This window comes from Rhinopithecus roxellana, chromosome 11, assembly GCF_007565055.1.
Source record: "Rhinopithecus roxellana isolate Shanxi Qingling chromosome 11, ASM756505v1, whole genome shotgun sequence".
Lineage (NCBI taxonomy): Eukaryota > Metazoa > Chordata > Mammalia > Primates > Cercopithecidae > Rhinopithecus > Rhinopithecus roxellana.
Genome location: NC_044559.1, coordinates 79,129,630 through 79,156,320, shown reverse-complemented (window position 1 = coordinate 79,156,320; position 26,691 = coordinate 79,129,630). Strand labels below are relative to the sequence as shown.

At 39.3% G+C, this 26,691-nt stretch overlaps 1 protein-coding gene across 1 annotated transcript in view; it reads left to right on the top strand.

Moving 5' to 3' along the window:
* Window positions 1-26,691, top strand: part of TBC1D12 (TBC1 domain family member 12) — a 149,376-nt gene that overhangs the window by 21,763 nt on the left and 100,922 nt on the right. The window contains exon 2 of the mRNA XM_010368128.2: window positions 24,374-24,497. Within this exon, the coding sequence (XP_010366430.1) occupies window positions 24,374-24,497 (124 nt within the window). The remainder of the gene's footprint in view (window positions 1-24,373; window positions 24,498-26,691) is intronic.

Below are 26,691 nucleotides of genomic sequence, written 5' to 3'. Positions count from 1 at the left end.
TATCTTAGGCTTCATGTAGTTTTTGGTTTTTTTTTTTTTTTTTTTTTTTTTTTTTTTTGGAGTCAGAGTCTCGCTCTGTCGCCAGGCTGGAGTGCAGTGTCCCGATCTCAGATAACTGTAACCTCTGCCTCTCGGGTTCAAGTGATTCTCGTGCTTCAACCTCCCGAGTAGCTGGGACTACAGGTGCGTGTCATCACACTCAACCAATTTTTGTATTTTTAGTAGAGACAGATTTCACCATGTTGGCCAAGATGGTCTCGATCTTCTGACCTCATGATCCGCCCGCCTCGGCCTCCTAAAGTGCTGGGATTACAGGCGTGAGCCACCACGCCCAGCTGGGTTCATGTAGTTTTAAGGAACAGAAGTCTACTTAAGCTAACTTACTTATTTTTTCTTTTTTTTCTGGACTCCCATCAAGAAACAATGTTTGTTTGTTTGTTTATTAATTTTTAAGAGATGGAGTCTTGCTCCATAGCCAGACTGAAGTGCAGTGGCGTGACCATAGCTCACTACAGCATCAGACTCCTGGGCTCAAGCAGTCTTCTTGCCTCAGCCTTTTGAGTAGTAGGGACTATAGGTATGGTGCTTGGCTAATTTCTTTGCTGTTTTTTTTTTTTTTAGAGATGGATGTTTCAGTATGTTGCCGAGGCAGGCTTTGAACTCCTGGCCTCAAGCAATCCTCCTGTCTCAGCCTCCCGAGTTGTTGGGATTACAGGTGTGAGTCATCACACCTGGCTAAGCTACCTTAAATAAAGTAGAATTTATTGTTAGCATATAATAGGCATCTTGTGGGCATTTTGAAGATAAAAAATAAACTAGGCTGGGCACTGTGGCTCAAGCCTGTAGCCCCAGCTACACAGAAGACTGAGGCAGGAGGATCGTTTGAGCTCAGGAGTTTGATGCTGCAGTGAGCCATGATCATGCCAGTGCGCTCTAGCCTGGGTGACAGAATGAGGCCCTGTCTCGAAAGAAAGAAAGAGAAGGAGAGAGAGAAAGATAAAGGAAAGAAAAAAAAAAAAACGAAGTAAAATAAGAAAATAAACTATATCTAGATTACAGAGTGCCAGGAATAGTGGTTTTTCTGCCTTCCAAGAGATGCTTGGTTTTTCGACTCTTTTCTGTCTCCTAATTAATTGTTCAACGCATGGTTTCTACCTACCCAGGCTCTGTGAAGCTGTACCAGCTCTACACGAATTATCAGTTCAAGCAGTCATCATCTTTTTTTTTTTTTGAGATGGAGTCTCACTCTTGTTGCCCAGGCTGGAGTGCAGTGGCGCGATCTTGGCTCACTGCAACCTCCACCTCTCGAGTTCAAGTGATTCTCCTGCCTCAGCCTCCTGAGTAGCTGGGATTACAGGCACCCGCTACCATGCCTGGCTGATTTTTTTTACTTTTAGTAGAAACGGAGTTTGGCCATGTTGGCCAGGCTGGTCTTGAACACCTGACCTCAGGTGATCCACCCGTCTCGGCCTCCCAAAGTGCTGGGATTACAGTTGTGAGCCACCGTGCCTGGCCTGATTCACGTTTTTTTTTTTTTTTTTTTTTTTTTTTTTTGAGACGGAGTCTCGCTCTGTCTCCCAGGCTGGAGTGCAGTGGCGCGACCTCCGCTCACTGCAAGCTCCATCACCTCCCAGGTTCACGCCATTCTCCTGCCTCAGCCTCCCGAGAAGCTGGGACTACAGGTGCCCACCACCACGCCCAGCGAATGTTTTTGTATTTTTAGTAGAGACGGGGTTTCACCGTGTTCGCCAGGGTGGTCTCGATCTCCTGACCTTGTGATCCGCCTGCCTTGGCCTCCCAAAGTGCTGGGATTACAGGCGTGAGCCACCACGCCCTGCTCATTCACCAATTTTTAACTGTCTCAGTCTCAAAGGCTTCTATTAAAAAACTTGGGGGGTCTGCTTGTCTTAGCCTGTGTATGAATTTTTCTCCGTTTTATCAGTGGTACAGTTTAATCAGCTCTGACTAAGGGGCCGGATCGTAAACTACAAAAATAGCCACTTTGGGCTACTGTTTCAGAGAAGGAATGGCAGAATAGGAGTAGGTTGTAGGCATGCCAGCCTACATACAGTCAGATGACCCTTTCTATCTGTGGGTTCCACATCGGTGGATTCAACCAACCTAGGATCGTAAATGTCCGGAAAAAATAGTCTGTATTGAACATGTACAGACTTTATTTCTTGTTATTCCCTAAAAGTATACAGTATAACAACTATTTACATAGCATTTACATTGTGTTAGATATTATAATTAATCTAAGATTATTTAAAGTATACAAGAAGATGTGTATAGGTTATATGTAAATAGTGCACCAGTTTATATAAGGGACTTGAACATCCGAGAATTTTGGTATCTGAGGGAAGTCCTGGAATCAGTCCCCTACAGATGCCGAAGGACACTGTATATTTTTTCTAGTTGTAGAAAGAGAGTAGTAGGAAATAATATTGTAAAGATAATTTGTGTCCCCATTGTGGAGAGCTTTTAATGCTAGGGTAAATAATTAAAACTCTTCCATAAATAGTAGGAATTTGGGGACAAGGAAATGAAAGAGTCTGTTCTTTTCTGCTTGTACTTGGTAGTGTTTTCTAGTTGTAATGGCTTATCTGTCATTTTCTTCCTCTCTCCAATCTGTGTTTGTCTAAATTCTCCCTTCATTCATTCAGTAAGCATATTTGAGCACCAACTATATTCCAACGAAAGAAGGAGCTAGAATAAGGCCTTTCTGTTGAAACCAGTGATGCAAACATAAATTGAAACACTGTGCTGTGATATTAGCTCAGGGAGCGTGAGATGGAGTGTTTTAAATTCTTTGAAAATAAAGAATAGCCCTTCAGCAACAAAAAGAGACACAAAATGGAATAAGGATTTCATTACAGGCCCTTGGAGTACATGGCATGCCTGAAGGCCACATGGAGATGGGTCAGTGCTGGGAAGGGTAGAGGGGGCCCATGGGCCAAAGCTTTTATTGGCATCCAGGGCGTATCTAAGCAGATTTCCTGTGGGGGGAATTCTAATTAATGGGTTTAAAGTAAACTGGCAAGAGTTTTAGAAGGTCACTGTGGTATGTCTGCACAGTCCATGCAGGGTTTGGCAGTCAGTGGGGCCAGTTAAGTAGGTTGTATTCAGCTGTTCCATAGGGAGGTGATCAACAGGAGGTCCACCTTGAGGAACTGAGAAGAGGTGTAGAACTGGAAACTGTCAAGGATGACTGAGCTCTGCTTCTAGTATGAGAAAGTTAAACTGATATTTAAAAACTGATGCCAAGGCAACATAAAATTATAGGGAATCACTACATGGGGCAAGCAAAACTTACTCCTCTGGCACTAACTCTGGTTTGCAAGTCCATCTTCAAGTTCATTTCCAGGGTAGGAGGGGGTGTGACTATAAAGAGATAGCATGAGGGAGTTTTTTGTTTGTTTTCTCAGTACTTCAGTGGGTGCAAAATGAGGGAGTTTTTTTTTGGGGGGGGTGATGGAAGTGTTCTATACCTGAATTGGGAGTGTTCTATACTTCGATTGTGATAGTAGTTACACAAATCTATACATGTGATAAAACTTGTAGAACTATACACCAAAAGAAAAACGGTCAATTTTGTTCTATGTCAGTTTAAAAAAGAAAATATTCAGTGAGTGCAGGGCATTGTGAAGGTTACATGTATCCTGTTCAATTAATTACTCTGAAATTAGCTGACTTTCATTCCTTGTACACAGCACTGAAGTTATGATAATAAATTTGGAGCTCACACTCTAATGCAGTGGAGACATCATAGAACTCACATTTGTTTTTTTGTTCCGCAACTCAACCAAGTAGTAAGAGCTCACCTTTTAATGCAGAAGATAGCTGATTAAATTTGCAAACTTATTTTGGCTATTTTATTTCCTTTGCCTTTCCATATTGATGTTAGAATCAACTTGTTTTTATTTACAGATAATTCTTATTAATTAACTTGGGGAGTTTTGACATCTTTATGATGTTGAATCTTTCAATTCTTGAGCACAGTATGTCTAGCCATTTATTTGGGTCATTTTTTATTTCCTTCATCAGTGTTTTGACATTTTCAGCATACACATCCTGTCATATTTTGTTAAATTTATAACTAAATATTTAATTTTTTGGCACTACTGTAAATGATACTTCTTAAAAATTTCACTTTCTAACTCTTCATTACTAATTCATAGAAATATGATTGATTTTTGTGTGCTTACCTTTTATCTTGTAATCCTGCTAAACTTACTTAACTTACTAGGAACTTTTTTGTAGATTCTATGAGATGACTGTAGACAGTCATGTTGTCTGCAAATAAGAGAACATTTTATTTTTTCCTTTCTACTATTTGAGATTTTTAACTTAATTTTTCTTGTCTTATTGCACTGGCTGGGACTTTCAGCATGATTTTGAAAGGGAATGGCAAAAGTGGACATCATTATCTGGTTTCCATTCTCAGTGGAAACATTTAATGTTTCACAATCGTTAAGCATGATGTTAGCTGTAGGGTTTTTAAAATTATTTTTTATTTTTATGTTTTGGTAGATGCCTTTAATTAAGTTAAAGAATTTCCCTTTTATTCATAGTTTTCTTTGGATTTTTTATTTTATTAATATTGCCAATTGACTTTTCTGTGTTCATTGATGTAATCGTGTGGGTTTTTCTCATTTAGACTGTGAATATAATTTGATACATTGATGACTTTCAAGTGTTGAATGAGCCGTGGATTCCCAAGATAAACCCCACTTGGTCTTATTGTTTTACCTTTTACGTATTGTCAGATTTGATTTTTTTTAGACGGAGTCTCGCTCTGTTGCCCAGGCTGGAGTGCAGTGGTGCGATCTCGGCTCACTGAAACCTCTGCCTCCCAGGTTCAAGCAATTCTCTGCCTCAGCCTGCCGAGAAGCTAGGATTACAGGTGCTCGCCACCACACCCAGCTAATTTTTTGTATTTTAAATAGAGACAGAGTTTCACCATCTTGGGCAGGCTGACCTTGAACTCCTGACCTCCTGATCCACCCACCTTGGCCTTCCAAAGTGCTGGGATTACAGGCGTGAGCCACCATGGCTGGCCTGATTTTTTTTTTGAGATGGAGTCTGGCTCTTTAGCCCAGGCTGGAGTGCAGTGGCGCTGTCTCGACTCACTGCAAGCTCTGCCTCCCGGGTTCACGCCATTCTCCTGCCTCAGCCTCCCAAGTAGCTAGGACTACAGGCACCTGCCACCACGCCTGGCTATTTTTTTTCTTTGTATTTTTTTACTAGAGACGGGATTTCACCATGTTAGCCAGGATGGTCTTGATCTCCTGACCTTGTGATCCACTCACGTCGGCCTCCCAAAGTGCTGGGATTACAGGCGTGAGCCACCGTGCCTGGCCTGATTTTTTAAATTTAAATATTTTAGCAGCATTATTGAGACATAATTAAAATACCATACAACTTACCCCTTTAAAGTGTACAATTTGGTAGTTTTTAGCACATACATAGAGTTGTGCAACTATCACCCTAATCAATTTTAGAACATTTCTGTCATCCCCAAAAGAAACCCTGTACCTGTTATGAAGGTTAAATACACATGAAGGTATTTCACTCTTACTGTAAACAAAAACACTGTTAGTTTCTGTTGTATTTATACAGTAGGCGTAAATGGAAAGGTATTTACACATATGGTTAGTTTTATTTATCATTCCTCATCAGTCATCTTACCTGTGTTTCCCAACTTTCTCCTATGTTAAAAGGTATCTTACCTCCTGGTGACTGAAATATTTTGCCCATGTTCTGCTGATGTTGTTCCTTATTACCACTTGTGTGCTTGTCCTGAAAGTTCTTTCCTATATCCTTCCTCTTTTCTTCTGGTGGTTTCTAACTTCCCTTTGAATATCTTAGATACTACCATTGGTCCTAAAGCAACAGAGACTTTCTTTATAAAACATTTCGTACATAGTGTAATAAGTATGCAACACAAAAGCAAGGCTTTTTATAATTACTTTTTTCTTTTATTCCTAAATGTATTCTATTTTGTTCTCTCCTGTTGCAAAAGAAGAAAAAGATCTCAGCCGGGCGCGGTGGCTCACACCTGTAATCCCAGCACTTTGGGAGGCTGAGGCGGGTGGATCACTTGAAGCCAGGAGTTGGAGATAGCCTGGTCAACATGGCGAAACCCTGTTTCTACTAAAAATACAAAAATTAGCCGGGTGTGGTGGTGCATGCCTATAATTCCAGCTACTTAGGAGGCTGAGGCAGAAGAATCACTTGTACCTGGGAGGCGGAGGTTGCAGTGAGTCAAGATTGTGCCATTGCACTCCAGCCTGGGTGACAAAGTGAGACCCTGTCTCTCTCTCTCTCTCTCTCTCACACACACACACACACAAAATAGGAAAGAAAAAAAAGAAAAAGATATCTATCAGTAAGGCACTGCCTGAAATTTATTTACCTTAAGAAATAAGACATATCATAAGGTGACTTGCTAACATGAGTACACTTGGACTGTATTCTGGAAGGATAAGAAAATAATTGATGTATTTGAATTGTTTAAAATGAAGGCATTTTGGCAATGTGTAGGATGGAGAAGATTAGGGATTAGTTGTGAAGCTCTTACGTCTTAATTCTTGTATGGAGGACATGAACAAGATGAATGTGATCAGAAAGAAAAACAACTATGAAAGAAAGACCTGTTTCAAACACTTAGTAGTGTGACCTTGGCAAGTATTCTGTGGGGTCATCAGTCTGTCTTGGAAGTGGTAGGGTGGCGTATTGAATCCTAGAAGAATTTGATGAAAGCTGGCCAAGAAAAATGTTTGGAGCTTCTTTTTATTTATTTATTTATTTAAGACAGGGTCTCACTGTGTTTCCCAAGCTGGAGTACAGTGGCACAATCACAACGTACTGCCACCTCAACCTTCTGGGCTCAAGTGAGCCTCCTACCTCAACCTCCCGAGTAACTGGAACTATAGACACACGCCACCATACCTGGCTAATTTTTATACTTTTTGTGGAAATGAGGTTTTGCCATGTTACACAGGGTAATCTCCAGTTCCTGAGCTCAAGTGATCCACCTGCTTCAGCCTCCTGAAGTGCTGGAGTTACAGGTGTGAGCCACCAAGCCTGGCCTGTAAGCAAATCATTTACTTAAAATTGTGCATACAATATTTTTTTCTTACCTGACCTCATTACTGGATTGTGCACACAATTTGAGAACACTTGTAGACAACCTCTATCCCATTTGTGTAGGTTCATTGACTTTTTTTTTGAGACAAAAATCTCACTGTTGTCCAGGCTGGAGTGCTGTGGTGCCATCAGGCTCACTACAGCCTTGACTTCCTAGGCTCACGTGATCCTCCCACTTCAGCTTTCTGAGTAGCTGGGACTAGAGTCGCATGCCACCATGCCTGGCTGATTTTTTTTGTAGAGATGGAGTCTCACTATGTTGCCCAGACTGGTCTTGAACTCCTAGATGCAAGTGATCCTCCCGCCTTGGCCTCTCAAAGTGCTGGCATTACAGGCCCATGCCCAGCAGGTTAATTGACTCTTGATAAAGAACCTCTGACCTGGATAGTCTTTTTTTTTTTTTAATTTAATTTTATATTTTCTTTTTCTCTGGACACTCTCCAATGTTATGGATATTTTCTAAGGTCCCTAGAAGCTCTAAAATATTATTTATTATTTAAAAAATTGTAGCCTTACTTTCAGCCTTGTAATTTCTGTTGTTTTGACAGAGTGAGTGATGTTGAATTTCCCTTTTTGATAGCTCTGATCTCAGAAAATATCTGGTTAGTTAAGTAATGTTTATTGAATAAAAATTCCCCATTTAAAAAAAAAATTTTTAGGATTTGTAATAATAACAAAGACAAGATCCAGAAACAGCTTGAAAAAGAAAATTCTTGGAATTAAAAAAGCCTAAGTTATCTGGCAAAAAAACCTACTTTTTTTGCATATAGTCAGCTGAAAGTTTTTTCCAAGTTAAAAATGATTGAGGCTTGTAAAGAATGTAGGTAATCTTTGTGCCAGATCTTTAATCCAGAATACTCAAGGGTAACCAGAGTACTGAGTTTGGATACCAAAGAGACAGTAGTTATACTTCTTTGAATTAATTATGTAGTCAGCTGTGGCATTCCATGGTCACTAGATAATGTTTTCTTTATGGCTTTTTATTCTTTGGGGAAATTAAAGTCCAGGAAGTTTTTATGTTTTCAGCCGTCCAACTTCCTCTCCGTTATGATTTCTGATTTTTAAAACTGATTTTACTTTTTCTATTGATTCTATTCCCTCCACCTCTTTTTTGTTTGTTTGTTTGTTTTTGAGACAGGTTCTTGCTCTGTCACTCAGGCTAGAGTACAGTGGTACGATCTTGCCTTATTGCAGCCTTGACTTCCTGGGCTCAAGTGATCCTCCCGCTTCAGCCTGCCAAGTAGCTGAGGCTTCAGGTGCATGCCACCACGCCTGCCTAATTTTTGCATTTTGTTTGTAGAGATGGGGTTTTGCCATGTTGCCTAGGCTGGTCTTGAACTCTTGGACTCAAGATACCCGCCTGCCTTGGCCTCTCAAAGTGCTGGGATTACAGGTGTGAGCTACTGCACCCAGCTGAAAAGTATTCTATCCCCACTACCCCAATTTTAAAAAAATAGATGGGGTTTTGTTATGTTGTCCAGTCTGGCCTCGAACTCTAGGTCTCAAGCAATCCTCCCTCTTCAGCCACCTGAGTAGCCAATACTAACGTGTGTGCCACTGCGCCCAGTGTTGAATCCCCTTTTAATATACAAGTCTATTGAAGTGATGATTAGAATTTATCTAATGAGTCTAAAAGGTTAAAATAGTTGAATTGATGTAAATGTTAAGCAAAATTAATTACTTTTTTGGGGGGCTAGAGCCCACATTATTGTTGGCAGTAAGAAGATACAGGATTAGGTAGTCGCAATTTTCTATAGTGTCAAAGTCCACAGTCTGAGAAACTATGGGATTTACGTTGCTTTGTCTCATATAAGTAAGTGGGTTTGCCAATTCTTAAAGATCCAAGCACTGTACATTCTGTTATTTAAAAAAGCATTAGTGGAGAATTTCCATGATATCAATAAATTTTGCCCCTTTTTAGTGAGCTTTAGCCTTTGATAAAGTATGGTAGGCAAATGGTCTGACTCTTAGGTCATATGTAGCTCTTTTGTGTGTGTGATAAAAGAAATGAAATCTTAGGAAAATACAAACACAGATATGTGAAGCAAATGTTAACATGTATTAATAAACTAGAGTAATTTACCCAACCTTTATTATAAAAGCCACTAAGGGAGAAGGCAGAGAAATGGTTGTATTAGTAGGCCTTTCCCCCTCTTTTCTAATCCCCACATTAGCCTTTTCTTAGTGTGCCTCTTTTCTTTTTCAACTATATGTTTTCAACAATGAAGAAACATTAGACTGCTGTTTCTCAGTTGATGCTATTTCCTAACTAGGGCAACTGATTTGCTCAGTTCCTTTTTGCTAAAAAGATTGGACACAAATTAGTAGAGAGAATGGAAGATGATGTGTTTGTGTCTGTGTGTGTATAGATGGGCGTGTATGTGAACATAGTATTTATATAGTGTTGATTGGGGTGGAGGATGAATTTAAAGGGGGAAAGGCAGATTAACACTACCATTCCCTATTCTCTATGTGTACTGCAAGATATATCACAGAATGAAGAAAGAAAACAATTTGAAGGCTGGGTGCAGTGGCTCACTCCTGTAATCCCAGCACTTTGGGATGCTGAGGTGGTCAGATCACTTGAGGTCAGGTGTTCGAGACCAGCCTGGCCAACATGGAGAAACCCTGTCTCTACTAAAAATACAAAAATTAGCTGAGTGTGGTGGCATGCACCTGTAATCCCAGCTGCTTGGGAGGCTAAGGCATGAGAATCACTTGAACCAGGAGGTGGAGTTTGCAGTGAGCCAAGATTGTACCATTGTACTCCAGCCTGGGTGATAGAGGAAGACTGTTAAAAAAAATAAAGAAAGAAAGAAAGAAAACAATTTGAAAACACATAGTTCTTAATATTTCTACCATACCTGAAGCAATAAGGTACTTTTCAATTTGTAAAAACTTGGGGCTTGGGGAGGCCTAATAGGTAACACCTTTTATCAACCCATTCAAGTTTGGAATCAATAGAAAAAAGAGGAAAACAAATGTACCTCAAAATACCAGTTTCAATACAGATACATTGTGGATCAAAAGATGTGGGTTTATTGTATGACTGCAGTGGGCCTCCTAATATTTCACTTGTATTAAATTTACTCAGCAAAAACATTAACACAGCAGGTATATCCTGTGTGGATGGGGAGCAGAGAGGTACAGAGGTAACTTGGCCTCCTAACAGGAGAGCAGAACAGAGTATCTTCTCTACTACTAGGCAGCAGTGTCTGCTGCCAAAATTTAGTCCCTCAGGTGGAGATGAATAAGGGGACAGAGAGAAGCTAGGAATGTTCCTTTCTGCTTCCCCTCCCTCCAACACGAATAACATCACAAGAGTGACCCCTTCCCCAAAAATGCCCTACAGATGTCATTCATATAGTCAGACACTAGTCTCTGGAATCCTGAAAGAATTGTTTTATCTTTTATGTGGGTGTGCTTGAACACATCTGGTTTGTTTTGCTAAGAAGCCTTTAGTGTTGATTTATATTTAAGAAATTTTAGTATTTTGGGGAATGGGAGAAAGGGAAGAGAGAGAGAGTGAGTATGTGTGTGTGTCTGTCTGTCGGTCTGTTTCTGTCTTTCATTTGAAAAGGTGATAGAGAGGAATGTGGTCTCACATTTACCTCCATTGAGACATCAGCTTTTCAGGCTCACTAACAGTAGATCGGGAGACAAGGGATGAGGCATGAAAAGATGACATATTTTTGGCCTATTTATGTACCTTTTCATTGTTTTTTTCCCCTTAAGATTTAATAAAGTAGTGATTCTCTTCCTGGGCTGACCAGTGAAGCCTATTAAATCTGTAATGTTTTAACACAATTCCATATACAGTATTTGTAATAATATTTTAAAATTAGGCCGGGCGCGGTGGCTCAAGCCTGTAATCCCAGCACTTTGGGAGGCCGAGACGGGCGGATCACGAGGTCAGGAGATCCAGACCATCCTGGCTAACACGATGAAACCCCGTCTCTACTAAAAAATACAAAAAATTAGCCAGGCAAGGTGGCGGGCGCCTGTAGTCCCAGTTCCTGGGGAGGCTGAGGCAGGAGAATGGCGTAAACCCGGGAGGCGGAGCTCGCAGTGAGCTGAGATCCGGTCACAGCACTCCAGCCTGGGCGGCAGAGTGAGACTCCATCTCAAAAAAATTAAATAAATAAATAAATAAATATTTTAAAATTACTTTTCATTGCAGGTATATGCCGTTTTGCTGTATTATGTTATAAATAGTGTTTGTGGCAGGGAATAACCTGAAAACCCAATCCAAAATTTCTTAGTGGCATAAGAAATTAATGTGGAACAATATCTGATGGCCTTTCTTAGCAATTGGATACCTGTGGGCTCATACTTCTTTTATGGGAATTTCTCGTAGTAACCAATGTTTCCTGCATGCATGCATTTAAGTTATTTGGCTTTGGCTTGTTTTTTATTTATGATTTAACAAGAATTTAAACTTCATTCTGAACTTACTGTATTGTCAGGACTATAATACATAATTAGAACCAGGCTTTTTTATTTTGGAGGTTTTTTTTTTTTTTTTCCTTTTCATCTGTGCTGATCATAGCAAGAATCTACAAAAACCACATCCACTGAAAGACCTACCATTATTTGATTTAAGAAGTTAGTATTTCTTGGAGTTAATTTTGGAAGTCCAAAATATCCTTGTAAGTGGCCGGGTGTGGTAGTTCATCCCCTTAATCCCAGCACTTTGGGAGACTGACATGGGTGGATCACCTGAGGTCAGGAGTTCAAGACTAGCCTGGCCAACATGGTAAAACCCTGTCTTTACTAAAAATACAAAAATTAGCCATGGATGGTGGTGTGCGCCTATAGTCCCAGCTATTTGGGAGGCTGAGGCAGGAGAATCGCTTGAACCCGGGGGGTGGAGGTTGTAGTGAGCCAAGATTGTGCCGCTCCAGCCTGGGCAACAGAGCAAGACTTCGTCTCAGAAACCCTCCTGGGTTCAAGCGATTCTCCTGCCTCAGCCTCCCGAGGAGCTGGGATTACAGATGCACGCCACCACACCTGGCTAATTTTTGTAGTTTTAGTAGAGACAGGGTTTTGCCATGTTGGCCAGGCTGGTCTCAAACTCCTGACCACAGGTGATCCACCTGCCTCAGCCTCCCAAAGTACTGGAATTACCGGCATGAGTCACCACACCTGGCCAATGCAAGATAATTTTTAACAGTCCCTAATCAAAGATTTATGTATATTTAGCATTTTAGGTGTGATTTTAAAAAATTCTGTAACTTACAGAGATCTGATAGACAATATTAATATGCTTAGCCTCTAGTTTTTCATATGAGGATATGTTTGGTAAGGAGTACAATATCTAATTGTAGGTAAAGCTATAGAGACATAAATACCCCCAAGGCTCCTTATAGAATTCTCTACATGAAGAATTTTCTGATCTGTAGTTATTACTTTCCTTGGTATAACTTTGTCTTAGATTTGTGGTTTTTCTCCATCTGCTGCTATGTGTGTTTTCTCAGCTTCACATTAGTTGAAGCTGTGCTTCACTAAGTTAAAAGATACGCTTAATTTAAACCCTTCTATTTTATGGTTTCTCTGCTTTGATTATTTATACGTGTAACTCTGCATTTCTAATATAAATAATGGAATGCTGCTTTTTCCCCCTCATGAGAACTACCTACCTGTTCTTGTAGTCTGGTCAGTGATTGGAGTTGATAATAACTGTAAAAAAAAACCAATAAAGTTTGTTCACTGTAAATTTTTTTCTCCAAGTGTTTATTGTCAGTATGGCTTCTGACCCAGTAACTACCACAGTATAATTGAGACAGATTTATATATAAATGTGAATTGACCCTAAGAAGGGTACTTGAAGTCTGAAATGTTTATCCACTTTGATTCAAGTAAGTGTACCTAAGCTTTGTGGCAGAAGGTGATGCCCAATGCAGTGCAGGAGGAGGATACATTGATAGCTCCTCAGCTATGGATTAAAAATATGAAAATTGGCTGGGTGTGGTGGCTCACGTCTGTAATCCCAGCACTTTGGGAGACCAAGGCAGGCGGATCACTTGAGGTCAGGAGTTCAAGACCAGCCTGACCAACATGGTGAAATCCTGCCTCTACTAAAAATACAAAAATTAGCCAGACGTGGTGGTGCGTGCCTGTAATCCCAGTTACTCAGGAGGCTGAGGCAGGTGAATCGCTTGAACCTGGGAGGTTGCAGTAAGCCGAGATTGTGCCACTGCACTCAAGTCTGTAGGACAGAGCGAAACTCCGTTTAAAAAAAAACAGAAAAGAAAAGAAAATCTTTTAACCATTTTAATTAGGGCTCTCCAGTTACTAGGGAGTCCTGATTGGGGCATTAGGATTACACGATGTAATAAAAACTAATATTTTGGGGCTGGATACAGTGGTTCACACCTGTAATCCCAGCCTTTGGGATGCCGAGGTGGGAAGATTACTTGAACTCAGGAGTTCAAGACCAGCCTGGGAAACATAGTGAGACCTCAGCTCTACAAAAGATTTAATAAGTTAGCTGGGTGTGGTGGTGTGTGCCTGTGGTCCCAGCTACTCAGGAGGCTGAGGCAAGAGGACTGTTTGAGCCTGAGAGGTCCTGTTCTTTTTATTGTGTCATTGATCCATTCTGAGAGTGAAACCCTCATGACCTAAACACCTCCCATTAGGCCCCACCTCCAAATACTGTTGCATTGGGGATTAAGTTTCCAATTTATCTTCCAAGAGATAAATTTTGGGGAACACATTCAGATCATAGGACTCAACATTGTTTTTTCAAGTTTCATTCATGATGATGGATTAGCTTTGGTTGCTTTTCACGGAGGAATAATACTACTTTTGCAAATATACCACAATTAGAATTTTCTATTCTTCTGTCAGTGGATTTTTGGATTTTGAGTAGGTTTTTGCTCTTTTGTACAGTGTAGTCCTGAATGTTGTTATAGATGTATTCCAAGTGTACATGTCCAGGACTTTACGTAGGATATGTGGCTAGAAGTCTAATTGTTAGACGGTAGGGTATGCAACTATTCAACTTTATGAGCTAGAAACAATTGTATTTTTATCATGTAAATATCAAAACAAATTTGTATCATGTAAATTTCTAACAGTGTTCTTCCCTTTCTAAACTTGGTATTATCAGGTTTCTTAGGTTTTGCTTAGATTTTATATACAGTGGTCAGTACACTACAAATGTTACTCTGTTTTTAGTTTGTGAGCTCCCTTATTACTAATGAGGCTAAATATTGTATGATAGATCTCATTTGCCATTTGTTTTCCCTGTTTCTGCAATACCTTTTATCTTTTTTTTATTGGATTATCTTTTGTGAAAGTGGTTAATAGAGTTCTTTGTATTTTCTGTGTACTAATTTTTTGTCATTTATGTGTGTTGGAACTTATCCTCTAAATTTATGCCTTTTTACTTTGTTTATAGTGCTCTTTGAGCAGAAGTTGTTCATTTTTATGCTGGTGATTTTATCAAGTTTTGAAAATTAATGCTTTGGGGCCTGATTTTTAGATTTTTCTTTGTGAGATTAGAAGAAAAATTCTCCTGTGTTTCTTTCTAAAGCTTTCAAAAGTTTGCGTTTCATATATAACTGTTTAATACATTGGGAACTGACTGTGGTATGTGGTAGACATCCAGTTTTATTTTCTTTCACATTACTAGCCGGAGGTCCCAATACTATTTGTTACACAATCTTTCCTCACTGATCTGCAGTGCCACCTGTGTTTCCATTTATGCTTGGGTATGTTTCTGAGTTGTTTATTCTTTCTCCATTGATTAATTTCTTTATCCCTGGGTCAATATCATATGGTGTTAAAAACTATAATGTTATGGTAAATTTGGATATCTGTTAGGGCAACTCAGCCTTGCCTTTTTTCTTCTTGAAAATGTCTTATCTTGGGTCCTTTATTCTCTCTCTCTCTTTTTTTTTTTTTGAGACGGAGTCTCACTTTGTTGCTAGCTGGTGTGCAGTGACACGATCTCGGCTCACCACACCTCTGCCTTCCGGGTTCAAGCTATTCTTCTGCCTCAGCCTCCCAAGTAGCTGTGACTATAGGTGCGCACCACTACGGCCAGCTAATTTTTGTGTTTTTGGTAGGGGTAGGGTTTCATCATGTTGGCCATGATGGTCTCCATCTCTTGACGTCGTGATCCACCTACCTCAGCCTCCCAAAATGCTGGGATTACAGGCGTGAACCACTGTGCCCGCCCAGGTCCCTTATTCTTTAATACTAATTTTTGAGTTCTCTTCAAGTTCCTAAAAAATCTTGTTGTATTTCTGATGGGAATTGGATGAAATTGATAGATAAGTTTGGAGAGAATTGATATTTTTATGATAGTGTTTTCCTTTCTATAAATGTGAACTATCTTTCTATTTAATTGGGTTTTCTTTAATGTGGTTCAATAATATTGTATCATTTTATTCTCTCTATAAATTTTTATAAAACTTTGGCTAGATTTCTTCTCAGATACCTTGTATTTTCTTGCTATTATATCTCTTTAGATTTTAAAAAAATTTCCAGCTGTCATTGATGATACACACTCAAAATTACTTTTTAAAAAAAAATTAAAAAATCTGTTTTTTTTTTTTTGCGACGAGTCTTGCTCTGTCACCCAGGCTGGAGTGCAGTGGTGTGATCTCGGCTCACTGCAAGCTCCGCATCCTGGGTTCATGCCATTCTTCTGCCTCAGCCTCCTGAGTAGCTGGGACTACAAGGCGCCCACCACCATGCCCGGCTAATTTTTTTTTGTATTTTTAGTAGAGATGGGGTTTCACCATGTTAGCCAGGGTGGTCTCGATCCCCTGACCTCATGATCCACTTGCCTCGGCCTCCCAAAGTGTTGAGATTACAGGCGTGAGCCACCGCACCCGGCCGGAAAAAAATCTTAAAGCCAACCACTTACTAAAAACTATTTCTAATGATTTGATAGTAGATTTTTTACTTTAAAAATGCAGACCTTTTTATGTTATCAGTGAATAATGACTTGCTTCTCCATTTCCAATCCTTCTCCCTTTTCTCTTTCTTGTCTTACTACGCTAGGTAATACCTTCAATACAATGCCGAATAGAGTTGGGATTGTAGTCTGTAACCATACCATCCTGCATGCGCCTGATCTCACCTGATCTTGGAAGCTAAACAGTGTCAGGCCTGGTTAGTACTTGGAAGGGAGAAATAGAAATAGTAGCATTCTTGTCTTGTTCCTGACCTGATTTCAAAAGAATATGTTTCCAGCGTTTTATCAAGAATAACTTTTTTTTTTTTTTTGAGATAGGGTTTCACTCCTGTTGCCCTGGCTGGAGTGCTTTAACAGTTTTATCATGAATGAAGTATTTAATTTTACCATCCTTTTTTCTGCTTTTATTGAGATGACCATGTAGTTTTTCTTTTATTCTGTTAATGTATTGAATTATTGAATTGCATTTAAGATCTTGTAATGTTTGACTTCTTTTGCATTTCTTTTTCTTTTTCTTTTTTTTTTCTTTTGAGATGGAGTCTCACTCTGTTGCCCAGGCTGGAGTGCAGTGGTGGCACAATCTTGACTCACTGCAACCTCCGCCTCCTCGGTTCAAGCGATTCTGTGTCTCAGCCTCCCGAGTAGCTGGAATTACAGGTGCTTGCCACAATGTCCAGCTAATTTTTGTATTTTTAATAGAGACGGGGGTTTCACCATGTTGGCCAGGCTGGTTTTGAACTCCTGACCTCAAGTGATCTGCACACCTCAGCCTCCCAAAGTGCTGGGATTACAGGCGTGAGCCACCGCGCCTGGCCTACTTTTGCATTTCTGAGGCAAACCCAACCTAGTTATGATGTCTTTATCTACCTTATACAAGATTATATTTAGTTTGCTAATACTTTGTTTAGGATTTTTGCTTCTGCGTTCATGGATTATATTGTATATTGGTATGTAATTTTACAGTCATAAGCTGTTCTCATCTGGTTTGCTCTTGAGTTCATATTGACCTTCCAAATTTGATTAGAGTTTTTTTGCTCTTTTATTCTTTAAAATGGTTTATATAAAATTGATACACACTATCTTGAAAACTTGTTACAGCTTTCATGTAAAATCTCTATGTCTGATTTTTTATGGGGAAAATTTTAACCATTTTAGTTTTTAATATAGTTTTGGGTCTGTGGGCAAGTTATATTTTTCTATAAATCTGCCTGTTTTGTCAAAGTGTTCTAAATTATTGGCAAAAAATAGTTGTTTCTGGTATTTCTTGTCTTTTAAATTTTTGCTCTTTTGGCATTGTTGATCCTGACTATTGCAGTCTTTTGCACTCTGTCTCTTTGTTGAGATATAATTTACATACCATAAAATTCATTCACTTTAAGTGTATAGTTTAATGATTGTTAGTAAATTCATAGAGTTGTGCAGCCATCATCACAATCTATTTTTAGATCATTTCTGTCACACTAGTGAAATCCTTTGTGCCCATTTGCAGTCAATCTCCATTCCTAAACCAACCCCAGGCAACCACTCTTCTACTTTCTATCTCTATTATAGATTTACCTTTTCTGGACAATTCATATGAATAGAATTATACAAGATGAGGTCTTACATATTGGGCTTATTACATTTAGTTTGTATGTTCATCCAGATGTGTAGCATGTATCAGTTCTTTTCATTCCTTTTTATTGCTGAATAGTATTCCATTGCATGGATGTATTACATTTTGTTTACAAATTTAGTAATTGATGGGCATTTGGGGGTGTCTTCACATTTTGGCTATTACGAATAATGCTACGGTTAACATTCTTGTGCAAGTCTTTGTGTAGACCTATGTTTTCATTCCTCTTGGATGGATAACTATGGATGGAATGCTAGGTTTTTACGTTTAACTTTTTAAAGGCTGCCAAATTGTTTTCCAAAATGGCTGCATACTTTGACATTTCCACCAGCAATGTATGAGAGTTCTAACTTCTCCACACTTCTTATTGTCTGTGTTTTTTATTATAGCTGCCTTTGAGGGTATAAAGCGATATCTCATTGTGATTTTGGTTTGTATTTCCCTGATGACTAATGATACTAAGTGTCTTTCTAGGTAGCTTATTAGCTTTTAATATATCATTTTTGATAAAATCTCTGTTTAAAACCTTTATCTTATTTGTTTTTAGCACTTCTTATTATTGATCTGTAAGAGTTCTTTATATTGTTTGGTTAAAAGTATTTCCTCAGGCCTGGTGTGGTGGCTCACATCTGTAATCCCAGCACTTGGGAGGCCAAGCTGGGCGGATCATGAGATCAGGAGATTGAGACCGTCCTGGCTAACACAGTGAAACCCTTTCTCTACTAAAAATACAAAAAATTAGCTGGGCGTGGTGGCGGGCGCCGTGTAGTCCCGGCTACTGGGGAAGCTGAGGCAGGAGAATGGCGTGAACCTGGGAAGCGGAGCTTGCAGTGAGCCGAGACTGTGCCACTGCGCTCCAGCCTGGGTGACAGAGTGAGACTCTATCTCAAAAAAAGAAAAAGGAGTCTTTACTCAGACATACGTGGTGCAAATATTTTCTCTCAATCTGTAGCTTATCTTTTAATTTTCTTAATAACGTATTTTTAAAAATTGTAGTAACGTTTACATAGTATAAAACTTAACATTTCACCCATTTTTAAGCATATAATTGTACAATTCAGTAACATTAAGTACATTTACAGTGCTGTACAACCATCACCATTATCTATTTACACAACTTTTCTTTTTTTTTTTTTTGAGACAGAGTCTCACTCTGTCATCCAGGCTAGAGTGAAGTGACGTGATCTTGGCTCATTGCAACCTCTGCCTCCTCCTGGGTTCAAGCGATTCTCCTGCCTAAGCCTCCCATGTAGCTGGTACTACAGGCGCACACCACCATGCCCGGCTAATTTTTGTATTTTTAGTAGAGATGGGGTTTCACCATGTTGGCCAGGATGGTCTCGATCTCTTGACCTTGTGATCCACCCGCCTCGACCTCCCAGAGTGCTGGGATTACAGGCTTGAGCCGTTGTGCCAGGCCTCTCCTTCATTCTTGAAGGATAGTTTTGTTGGATATAGAATTTTTGGTGGACAATATTTTTTTCCCTTTCTGACCTTTAAATATGTAATCTTACTTCTGGCCTCCATGGTTTCTGAAGAGAAATAAGCTGTTAATCTTATTGAGGACCCCTGGTTTTGATGGTACCTCTCACTTACTGTTTTCAAACTTCTCTTTGTCTTTGAGTTTCAGCTGTTTGACTATAATGTATCTCATTGTGAACCTCCTTGAGTTTATTCTGCTTAAAGTTTGTTGAGTTTCTTGGATGTGTAGATTATGTCTTTCCTCAGATTTGGGAAGTTTTTGGTTCTTTCTTTTTTTTTTTTTTTTTGAGATAGAGTCTCGCTCTGTCGCCCAGGCTGGAGTACAGAGCCCGATCTTGGCTTACTGCAAGCTCTGCCTCCTGAGTTCATGCCATTCTCCTGCCTCAGCCTCTGGAGTAGCTGGGACTGCACGCACCCGCCACCTTGCCCAGCTAATTTTTTGTATTTTTTAGTAGAGACGGGGGTTTCACCATGTTAGCCAGTATGGTCTTGATCTCCTGACCTTGTGATCCACCCTCCTTGGCCTCTCAAAGTGGGTTATTTCTTTAAGTATTTTTTCTACCTCTTTGTCTTTCCCTTCTTCTAGGTCTTTTATGGTACATAGTTGGTACACTCAGTAATGTCTCACAGGCCCCTCAGGCTCTGTTCCTTTTTCTTAATTCTTTTTTCTTTCTACTACTGAGAGTGAAAAGTTTCAATTTTCTTATCTTCACATTTGCCAGTTCTTTCTTCTGCCTGCTCAAATTTGCTGTTGAATACATCTGGTGAATTTTTTAATTTAGTTGTTTTTCAGCTCCAGAATTTGTTTTGTTGCTTATTATAATTTCTGCCTTTACTGGAATTCTCATTTTGTTCATTTTCCCCCTTTATTCCCTTTATTTCCTTTAGTTCTTTGTCCATGTTTTTTTTTTTTTTTTTTTCAATCTCCTAGAGCTTTTTTTTTTTTTTTTTTTTTTTTTTTTTTTTTTTTTTAAATGAAATTGATTTAATGTCTTTGGTAATTACTTTGGGCTACCTCAGGGATGATTTTTGTCAAATTCCTATTTCTAGGTTTATGGGCCATACTTTCCCGTTTCTTTGTATGTTTTGTAATTTTTTGTTGTTGACAGCTGGATACTCTGAGTATTACAGTATGGTAACTCTATAAATCTGTTTCTCCCACTCCTCAATGATTGCTGTTTTTTGCTTGTCGAGGGCTGAAGCCACCTGCTTGTGACTTTATGAACTATTTTCGCAAAGTATGTATTCCATATTGTGTATGGAACCAGTTTTTGTTCTGTTGTCTCTGTGGTTAGCTGGTGACCTGACAAAGATTTTCTTAGATATCTGGCTCCAGAAAAGGAGACAAAAAGGTTTTACCTTCTTTAGTGTTCTGATAAATACTTACAGTGAAAGCCACTGCTGTGGAGAGTACTGAAACTGATGCATGCCTGCATCACTCCCTCAGGGCCAGACCAACCAAAATGTACAACCCTAAATTTTGAAGGACATGATCCCCACTGTTCCTCCTGGCACCAGTTAGCAACTCTGGGAACGTAGCTGCTATCCCCACTGCCACAAGAGGTGTTGGGTATGGTGGTGGTGGTTCTGAGGAATAGGGGAGGGCAATTGGTTTATGCATGCTGCTTATTCATACTTACGAAAGATCAGTAGCCTCTTCCTTCATCAAGCACTCCCCTGGTTGTTAAAAGGGTTTGGTCAGTTCCTAGAATTCTACTAAAGTGCTTGATTTCAGTTACTCTTAGTCTTTTTTTAAACTCTTAGGTTTTTTGAGACAGAGTCTTGCTCTGTCTCCCAGGCTGGAGTACCGTGGCACCATCTCAGCTCACTGCAACCTCCGCCTCATGGGTTCAAGCAATTTTCCTGCCTCAGCCTCCTGAGTAGCTGGGATTACAGGTGTGCACCACCATGCCCGGCTAATTTTTTGTATTTTTACTAGAGACAGGGTTTCACCATGTTGCCCAGGCTGGTCTTGAACTCCTGACCTCAGGTGATCCACCCGCCTCGGCCTCCCAAAGTGCTAGGATTATAGATGTGAGCCACCGTGCCCCGCTCCAGTTACTCTTTCTAGCTCAACTTTTACTTTGGTGGGGAGACTGACCCCTAGATCTTTCTATTCTGTCATTTTGCATCCATGATGTCTTTTGAAGTTCAAATGTTTTAAATGTAATTAAGCCCAGTTCATCAACTTTGTATTTTATAGATCATGCTTTTGGTGTCATATCCAAGAATTCTTTTCTTAAACCATAGTGACAAAGATTTTTTTCCCGTGTTTATTAGTGTAGGTAGATAGGAAACCTTTAGGGTGCAGGCAGGTCACATAGGAATTGTAGAGGGAGTATGACTTGATGAGAACTGTCTGGCCTGTGTGGGGCTTGCAGAGGAAATTGGCACACTGATGCTGGCAAGAAGCCTTTGGTGGAGTCAGTTTTTATGTTGAGCAGGCTGCACGGACGCCATCTCCAGGTTGCGGCTGCAGGTTCAGCAAGGCTGCAAGTTTGCTGAGGGGCTGCAGTCTGGGCATCTAGCTAAGCAGAGTTTTACTGGATGTCCTCACACCTCTACCCCTGATCCACTCTGCAGCAGCTGGAAACCACAGGATAGCCCCTTTCTCCTTCAGTGCCCCTTTGGTGCCCTCTACCCAGAAAGCGTAACAATTTCATGTTTGTTTTAAAGGAGAAATGATTAAAGGAATTTTTTCTGTTGTCCCAGAGCATAAAGGTGAATTTGGAGCTAAGAGGTATTAGAAGAATCATCAACAGAAATAATAAAAAGATAAACAAATTGGAAGGAAAATGATAGCCGTAAATAAGATGTAAACATTTGTTTAAATCAGCTACAAAGTGTTTTCTTGATAAGTGGTATACAATGTATCAAACATTGTTTAAATTAATAGACCATCCTTTGAGGCTTGAACTTTTTTTCCTAGAAGTATTCCTAGTCCTCAGCATATTCATTATTGAAAACTTTCAGCTATTTAGTGATCTTATGAAGTAGAGAATTAAGTCACTATACATGGTCTCTGAGGTGAAACCTCCAGAGTATCTTAAAGTAGCAATTATTCTAGTGTCATATGTTTATTTCTGTTATACACTTGAGGAAATAAGAGTGTTTCTTTTCTTTTTATTTCTTTTTTTTTTTTTTTTTTGGAGGCAGAGTCTTGGTCTGTTGCCCAGGCTGCAGTACACTGGCAGTATCACAGCTCACTGCATCCTTAACTCCTGGGCCCAAGTGATTGTCCCACCTCAGCCTCCCAAGTAGCAGGGACTACAAGGTGTGCACCACCATGCCTGGCTATTTATTTTTATTTTTTGTAGTGACAAGGTCTCACTACATTGCCTAGGCTGTTCTCAAACTCTTGGGTTCAAGTGATCCTTTAGCTTTGGCCTCCCAGTATTGGGATTACAGGCATGAGCCACTATGCCTGGCAATTTCTTTTCTTTTCTGTTTTTTTTTTTTTTTTTTTTTTTTTTTTTTTTTTTGAGACGGAGTCTCGCTCTGTCGCCCGGGCTGGAGTGCAGTGGCTAGATTTCAGCTCACTGCAAGCTCCGCCTCCCGGGTTTACGCCATTCTCCTGCCTCAGCCTCCTGAGTAGCTGGGACTACAGGTGCCCGCCACCTTGCCCGGCTAGTTTTTTGCATTTTTTAGTAGAGACGGGGTTTCACCGTGTTAGCCAGGATGGTCTGGATCTCCTGACCTCGTGATCCGCCGGTCTCGGCCTCCCAAAGTGCTGGGATTACAGGCTTGAGCCACTGCTCCCGGCTTCTTTTCTTTATTGATTATCCTGCATTCTTTTGTAGGAGTCCCTTAACATTTTTCATTAAAAAGTTATTTTCTATTATCACTAATCTGCACTTTTAATATATATTGATATGGCATTTTGAGTATAGATAAATCTAATTATTTGGGACTTCAACCAGTTTGGAACTGTTTGTAATTAATTGTTTGTGTGAATTAGAAATTTTCTTACTGTTCATTTATAGCTTATGCAAAGGGTTTATATTGAGTTGAATTCATCAGTACCTTTCTAATTGGTTCATTGGGCCCTGGTCATGTTGTTTTGATGGGTACATTTTTGAGTATCATCCCTGCTTACATAAAAAAATAGGTACTTAATTTGGTTGGTTAGGACATGGAGATAATAGGTAAATCCTTAATACCTCTGCAGGGTGCTTAATGACGCAGAGTGCAATGAGGTGGTCTCAGCTCACTGCAGCCTCCGCCTTCAGGGTTCAAGCGATTCTCCTGCCTCAGCTTCCCGAGTAGCTGGGATTACAGGCGCCCGCCCCCACGCCCGGCTAATTTTTGTATTTTTAGTAGAGACGGGGGTTTCACCATGTTAGCCAGGCTAGTCTCGAACTGCTGACCTCATGATCCGCCCACTTCTGCCTCCCAAAGTGCTGGGATTACTGGTGTAAGCCACCGTACCTGGCCTGGGTTTTTTTTTTTTTTTTTTTTTTTTTTTTTTTTTTTTTAAGATTTTTCAGTGAGAGATACTTTCTTCCTTGGTTATATATTGACTCTTTTGTAATAAGCTTTCTTGTACATAGCAGGCCTAGGAAAAACAGGTTACGTGTATATATTATAGCAATAGGGGATTGGTAGTTTTAATTTTATAATAAATAACAAATTATTACTCTAAATAATATCCAAATATTGTATTACTGAATCCTTTAACTGTTATATAGTTTCTTTTAAATGTTTTTGTTTTCAGAATTTTGGCTGTTATTGTTAAGCACATGTACAGTCAATTCTAGTATACTTTGTAGCTGATTTAGACAAATGTTCATGTCTTATTTATGGCTGTCATTTTCCTTCCAATTTGTTTATCTTTTTATTATTTCTGTTGATGATTCTTCTAATACCTCTATATAAGCCAGATAGTCTTTATTTTATTTTAAGTTCTGGGCCACATGTGCAGAATGTGCAGGTTTGTTACATAGGTATACATGTGCCATGGTGGTTTGCTGCACCTGTCAACCTGTCATCTAGGTTTTAAGCCCTGCATTCATTAGGTATTAAGCCACATATTCTTAATTGAGCCTTATTATTCTAAGTAATAGTGGTGTAAGTAGTAGAAATAGTTTTATTTAAAAGTATTTTTGTTTTTGCCTTGGGAACAAACTTATTATAAAATTACTGTTAAATAGCTCTCTGGTTACAAAAAACATAATTCATGTAACTTTTCTGTGTTTCAGAAACCTTTTTCCAAAAAGGACAAAGGAACTCAAATCAGTTGTCCATAGTGCTCCTGGTTGGAAATTATTTGGTAAAGTCCCTCCTAGAGAGAATCTTCAGAAAACATCCAAAATCATTCAGCAGGTAAGTACTGACATAGCCATGTAGTTTACCCTAGCTTTTTAAGCATTCTTCTTCTTATTTTTTTTTGATAACTAACCATATGCTATTTTTATTCTTATTTTTCTAGATACAGACTTTTGGGATTATAAGTATTTATAGGGACCTGCTAAATTTTTTAGAAAAACAGGTCACATATTTTCTGTTGTCTTTTGTAATTCAGAAAATTCTTCAAAGAAATAGAACATTGACTTTTTTTAAACCAGTTATTCCTTGAATAGATTTTTTCTTAGCTAATCACTCTCACCACATACTGTTTGACTTCCAGTTGAAGTTGGTAGCATTTGTCAGTGGCACAGTTTTTCTGAATATTGGTTGTTGTGAACTGATGAAATATTAAAAACCAAAAACTGAGTAGATTATGAGGTTGAACTCTTTCCTTTGTCACTTTTCTGGTGTCCTCTCTAAACCAAGGACTTTGTAAATGAGAAAAGTTGGTACACAATCTGTTTCTAGTAATCTGGAAGCTATTTCTTCTGATATCTCTATTAACATCTATATTCTTGAGTTCTTAAGACTTTCTGATCTTATTTGACTTCTGAACTTTGGCTCTTCAGTACTAGATTAGTGAGAATGGAAAGCAGTGAGACTGGATCAATCTGCAGTGTTTAAAGTTCAGAGAAGTTATTGCTCAGAAGACGACATATAATACATTTCCTATTTTTATCCTTCCCAATTGCAGTTTACCAGGTTTAACACAGCTAGCATTTATAAAGACAATCACATGAAGGCAATGATCGTCATTCAATTTGGAAAAGATACCTTCCTTTAAGGATTTAATAGTGTTCCTTTTATTGCTCAGAAGAAAAACTGGTTTTCCAAGTAATATGAGAAAATAATTTTAGATCTTTAAAAACATTATTGTAGTTGTTTTTCTTCTTTTTGCATTTGAATAAAAGATTTATTTTTTTCCTCAGGAAAAACAGAAAGTTAGGGAAACACACTATGTTTTTAGAACCCATATTATTTTGTAGTTGGTCCTAACTCTTCCTGGCACAGCTGTCAAAAGCACTAGCTGTTTAAACAGAACCAAGGTGTTCACCCCCATAGAATGTACATGCACCGCACTAGATGACTGCATGTTTGTCCCTGAGAGAAGCATAAGACAAACGGAAGTTGCTGAGAGAGCTGTCTTTCTAAGCAGCCCATCCCTTTCCCTTTTGAAGGATTTGCCTGAACTATGTAGCTAGTCAGCACTTAGACCATGTGCCTCCTCCTCTGCCTGTGAACTAACTTAATTTCTTTTTTCAAGAGACTTGGTATTGCTATGTCGCCCAGGCTGCCTTCAAACTCCTGGGCTTAAATGATGATGCTCCTGCCTCAGCTTCCTGAGAAGCTGGGACTACAGGTATGTGCCACCACACCTGGCTTATAGTTAATTTTCTTTACAAGCGATTAAAATAGTAAATAATTTGTCTATTGGTACTTAAAACTGTGTGCTGTGATTCCTAAACCATGTGCTCAGACACTCTGGTGTGCTGCACTTAACACAGTGGGGTAGTGTGGGATATTTAAATTTTTTCAGGCAAACTCAGTGATATTCCACATCAGTTGGATATGGTGCAGACTGTTAATTTGAAGCAGTACACAGTTCCAACATTAAGTGCTACTACATACTTTTCTGTGACATCATATCTTTGTGAATCTGTTTTTTCTGAGTTTGTTGTGATAAAAACCAGATACTGTACAAAAGTCAGCGTGGGAGTGGAAATGAGGGTGATGTCTAATCTGCTTTTAAGGTTTGAGAAATTGTATCCAATGCATAAAGCCACACATGCCCAAATTGGTAATTAATTGTGGTTATTTAAGAATGAGGCTGGGTGTAGTGGCTCATGCCTGTAATCCCAGAACTTTGGAAGGCAGAAGTGGGCGAATCACTTGAGGTCAGGAGTTCAAGAGCAGCCTGGCCAACATGGTGAAACCCTGTCTCTACCAAAAATACAAAAAATTAACCAGGCATGGTGGTGCATGCTTATAGTCCTAGGCTCCTCGGGGGATGAGACAGGAGAATCACTTGAACCTGGAAGGTGGAGGTTGCGGTGAGCCAAGATCATGCCACTGCACCAGAGCAAGACTCCATCTCAAAAAAAAAAAAAAAAAAAAAAAAAGAATGAAAGAAAACATATTTCTTTTTTCAATTTATGCGTATTTTTTTTTT